Consider the following 5087-nt stretch of genomic DNA (forward strand, 5'->3'; position numbering starts at 1 on the left):
AGCCAGGGGAGGGGCGGCTGTGGGGCTAGCCTGGGGGGTGTCCCCAGGCTGGGGAGGGACAACATATGGGGGGAAGGGGAGGCCACTCAGAGCATGGGGTGCAGCTGCACCCTTTTGCTTTTTCCATGATGCTTTTCTCTTTCCCACAGTGCCGGGCTCAGCTTTGCCTGCCCCTGTCCCCATCCCCATCATCCCTGCCCTGCAGCCCCTCCTGCACTGACAGGCTTTGCCTCTCACCCCCAGATTCAACAAACACCTGGACCGTGGCTTCAACTCCTGCTCCCGCACAGACCTGTACTTTGTGCCCCTCGACGGCTCCAAGCTGGCGAAGAAAAGGGCAGACTTGGTGGAGAAAGTGCGGCGAGAGGCTGAGCAGAAGGCGCGGGAAGAGAAGGAGCGGGAACGGGAGCGGGAGCGGGAGAAGGAGCGGGAGCGGGAGAAGGAGCGGGAGCTGGAGAGGAGCGTGGTAGGTCTGGGGATACCACTGCCGCAGCGCAGCCGGGCTGGATGCTCAAGGACCCACCCAGCCGCTCCCTGCTGGGGCCCTGATGCTGGTCTCTCTGCTCTCTTGCAGAAGATGGCCCAGGAGGGCCGGCCGGTTGAGTGCTCGTCCCTCGGGCCGGTTCCCCACCGCCCCTCCTTTGAGCAGGGCAGTGCTGTAGCGACTGTTCCCCCTTACCTGGGCCCCGACACCCCAGCTCTGCGCACCCTCAGTGAATATGCACGGCCCCACGTCATGTCCCCCAGCAACCGCAACCACCCTTTCTACGTGCCGCTGGGTGCGGTCGACCCAGGCTTGCTGGGGTACAACGTGCCGGCCATCTACAGCAGCGATCCAGCGACGCGGGAGCGAGAGCTGAGGGAGAGGGAAGCCCGCGAACGAGACCTGAGGGACCGGGACCTGCGTGAACGTCTCAAGCCTGGCTTTGAAGTCAAGCCAGCCGAGTTGGAGCAGCTCCATGCCGTGCCAGCTGCTGCCATGGATCCGTTCCCACGCCACGGTGGGCTGAGTCTGCAGACGGCCCCCGGCCTTCATCCTGCTTTTCCCTTCCACCCAGGGCTGGGCCACTTGGAGCGGGAGAGGCTGGCGCTGGCAGCTGGCCCGACCCTTCGTCCCGACATGTCCTACGCCGAGCGCTTGGCGGCTGAGCGCCAGCACGCCGAGCGGGTGGCTGCTCTCAGCAACGACCCTCTGGCCCGGCTGCAGATGCTCAATGTGACACCTCATCATCATCAGCATTCCCACATCCACTCCCACCTCCATCTCCACCAGCAGGATGCCATACATGCAGGTAAGGACCCCACAGTGATGGTGCCCTGCACAAAGCCCCACTCTCCCTCCTACTGCGCCCTCCCTGTGCTCCCTCCCTCTGGCCCCGGGGAAGCCCAAAAGCTGCTGAGGCTAGTCTTTGAGGCCCCAGATCCACCTCTTCAGCCAGAAGAGGTCAACGTCGTGGCCATTCAGCCTTGCCCTCGCTCCCATCCCACCAAAGACACTGACACGTGTTGCAAATATTGGGGCATCTGTGAGTTTGCTGCTCAGTGGTGAGCAAAGTTGTTTGCACCATGTCCTTAGTTCTGGATCTCTGGGGATGCAGTATGAGTGCTGGGGTCCCACTGGCTACCTGGTTGGTGGTGCTGTGACCTGCATCCCTCAGGTCTGCAGAGGGAGTAGGAGCCTTGCTAATGACCGTTTCAACAGTATTCTTAGGACTAATGAAATGTTGGTTCTCTAGTTTGCTCCTGTGGCTCTTGCTGCAGATGGGATGGGATGGGATGGGATGGGATGGGATGGGATGGGAGAGAAGATGGGCTAATTGTAAGGAACTGGAGGCTGCTGTCCTTCAGAATTGAGTGGTGGTCCCTTCCATTTCCACATCCTACAGGAAAGCAAAGTAAAAAGGAAGTTTAGGGATGAAAATCTCAGGGAAGCGAAGCCCAAACTACGATACAGTAGGAAAATGTGCTGTGCCCTCTCAGGTACTGTGAGCGGTCAGTGGGATCTGGTGGCAGAGTCACAGACACCCACTCTTAAGCAGCCACAGCTACTCAGAGATGGCGTCAGATACAAAGGACCCCATGCCCCGTAGCTGGGCACCTCCAGCCAGCACTCTGGCAGTGAGTCCAAAATGCTGGGAAGAGCAGTTTCCATATAAATAGTCCCTTGCATTTCAGCCTTGGGTAGTACTTGGCAAACTTGAGTGCCTGGCACTGAGCATCTGTGCTGGATGAGACCTGGAAATGGAAGCACCCGATATGAGTGTGCACACGAATGACAGCTCGGGTGGCACGATCCTGGGTACAGATGTGATTGCAGAGCAGGTCCTTGCAGAACTGACTTTAAGGAGCAGTAATTCTCCCCAAAGAGTGTAGGGACAGAGCTATGCTGGACTGGTTCATGCGAAATTCAGTGCAGGCAAAGAGAGTAAGGACACTGGAAGACACTGTGTTGTCTAGCCTTGAAATCATTCCATCCCTAAGACACACTGACCCTCTCCGTGTTTGTTCTGTTGTGCCTTGCGCCTTTCTCCATGTTATCTCTTACAAAGCACGGGACAATTACTTTGTGATACCTTTTTCTTTCCAGCCTCAGCCTCTGTTCACCCTCTTATCGATCCACTCGCTTCGGGATCACACCTCACCCGGATACCATACCCAGCTGGAACCATCCCCAACCCTCTCCTGCCTCACCCTCTACATGAGAATGAAGTGCTGCGCCACCAGCTTTTTGGTAAGGATGCTCTCAGGGACTGCTGGTCTTCTCTAAAGAGCATCAGCACAGCTCCAAGGGGCAGGGCGGTCAAGGGGGGGTCACAGGACCAAACTGAGGTCTGTTAAACAGAGCTCTGGCACGGTGTAGGACAGGCCTACACCATCAGGGGATGAGCCAGCCCTGCACATGGGCAGGGCTGGGAAAGAAAGCACAGTGGAGTCTTGACTGAGCTGTGGGGCCTTGGGAGAGGATGGAGCCCTTACCTTAACTTGTTTATTCTCTGTTTCATCTTTGGCTGCAGCTGCACCCTACAGGGACCTGCCGGGCTCTCTCTCCGCCCCCATGTCAGCAGCACATCAGCTCCAGGCCATGCACGCGCAGTCAGCTGAGCTGCAGCGCCTGGCTCTGGAACAGCAGCAGTGGCTTCACGCCCACCACCCTCTGCACGGTGTGCCGCTCCCGACGCAGGAGGATTACTACAGGTGCATGGCCCTGCTCTCTTCGTGGCCTGGGATGAGCAGACCGCTCTGTCCTCACAAGTAGACCTCCTGGCCCAGGGGTGGCAGAGGCAGTGGGGACGGGGAAGCATTGCCCCTGAAGTGGGCGAGTCGGCCCGAGCCCACAGCTGGCAGCAGGGTGCCTTGCCACTGGGGCACAGCTGTGGGTTGGCTGCCAGGAGGGTCATTCTTGGCACGTGGCTGTTCGGTGGCTAATCTCACGCGGGGTCTCGGCTCCTCTCCTCTGGAGGAGGGGTGGGTAGACTTGCCTGTGTCACACATGCTAATATGGACTGATACCCCTGCCAAAATACCAACCGTTCACAGGGGTTGGATGCTTTTGCCGAGATGAGGCTTTCGTAAGTGCATGGGGAAGCACGTTGGGGAAGAGAGAGGTGCAGTGTTGTACTTTTTCAATATCGTCTCCTCAAGGATTTGCAAAACTTCCCAAGCCAGCAGTGGCGTGCGGGTCTAGACTGTCAAAAGGCAGTGGGAGATCCTAAATGGCCTTTTTCTCACACAATCACCTGGTTCCTCTTCTTTATCCTAGCCACCTGAAGAAAGAAAGTGACAAACCCCTTTAAATGGACTTCTACTATCAACGTGACATCATCATGTCTTTCAAGAGGAGCAATCAATCAACCAAATCCTGGGGGAGGGGAAGCTGCAGTGACACATCCTGATCCCACCATGTAGTGGAGTGCAAGAGAAGATGGGAGAAAAAGTACAGGATGGCATCCTGGGAGCAGAAAGCGGAGGAGAGAAAATGGGGAGGGACTGAAACACCACTAACGGACATGAAACAATCGGTACGTGATTCCAGCGGAGCTCTGAAGAAAACAGAATCGGCATTACATGGAGCTCAAAAAGACAGAGACTGATGTGAATTCAGGATGGCAGCAGCTCCATCCTTTGTTGTGGGGAACAGTTGCATTAAATAAAAGGTGCAGAGCATTGCAGGACTTCGTGTACATGATGCTGCTGCCTTTTCTGCTTCTGCAGGGAGGAGGTGCAGCCAAGAAGTAACTCAAAACCCAGCAGAGCCCTTTTTCAAGAAGCCTCCTCTCACCCCACCCCCCTTTAGGTGTAAGATACTGCTTAGCGATACAGGAAAGCAACGTGGAACTTTTTCAGATTGGCCAGAGTGGCTTCCCATTCTCCAGCTTCCCTTCAGATGTAAACAAAGCGTTACGGGACCCCTTCAAAAGCATCTGCTCCTGCCTGCAGAGGGGACCGGTCCCAGCCATTCGGGGTGCAAAGCACCGCAAAGACCGTTTGCAAGATGGTGGCTGTGCTTTACCATGGCTGACGGGCACGGGCACGGCCACGAGGTGCAAAGCACCAGGAGACTGTTTGCAAGACTGCAGTCACCACCATGACCCTGCCTGAGCCCCGCAGGGAGCGTTGCTGTGGCCGAGCGTACCGCGTCCTGGGACTGTCCTTGAGATGGTGGCCGCCCCCTTCCCCCTCACCCATTCCAATTGATGTACTTTTAACTCATGCACATCCTATTAGACGTGGCAGTTTTATGTAGCAACTTGTGACCCCCTTGCCCCCCGCGTGCGTGTCTGATTTCACAGTTGTATCTCTCGATTGGTCCCCATATATATATTTACTTAACCATTAAAAGGAAAAGAAAGAAAACCAACCAACAACCCAGCTATGGAGAAAACACCCAAACGAAGTTCCCCACGCACTCCCCAGCCCCAACACACATTCTAATAATTTATATATATAAATATATATATGAAGCTCTTAAGAAAAAACCAACCAAACAAAAAAAAACCCTTCCGGAAAGAGACTCCGTTGTGTTCATTTCTTTTTACCGGGGCCAGCAGGGGGCCCGGCCGCGGCGAGGGGCTCGCCTTGGCAGCGGG

The 5087-nt window shown here is 56.1% G+C and overlaps 1 protein-coding gene across 1 annotated transcript in view; it reads left to right on the plus strand.

The window, feature by feature from the left end:
• ATN1 (atrophin 1) overlaps positions 1-3794 on the plus strand; it is a 7870-nt gene extending 4076 nt beyond the window's left edge. Inside the window, 5 exon segments of the mRNA XM_035894614.1 lie at positions 244-466; positions 575-1292; positions 2588-2731; positions 3015-3195; positions 3761-3794. Of these exon segments, the coding sequence (XP_035750507.1) occupies positions 244-466; positions 575-1292; positions 2588-2731; positions 3015-3195; positions 3761-3794 (1300 nt within the window).
• The last annotated feature ends 1293 nt before the right edge of the window (positions 3795-5087 follow it).

This window comes from Egretta garzetta, unplaced genomic scaffold (genome assembly GCF_000687185.1).
Source record: "Egretta garzetta isolate BGI_Z169 unplaced genomic scaffold, ASM68718v1 scaffold85, whole genome shotgun sequence".
NCBI lineage: Eukaryota > Metazoa > Chordata > Aves > Pelecaniformes > Ardeidae > Egretta > Egretta garzetta.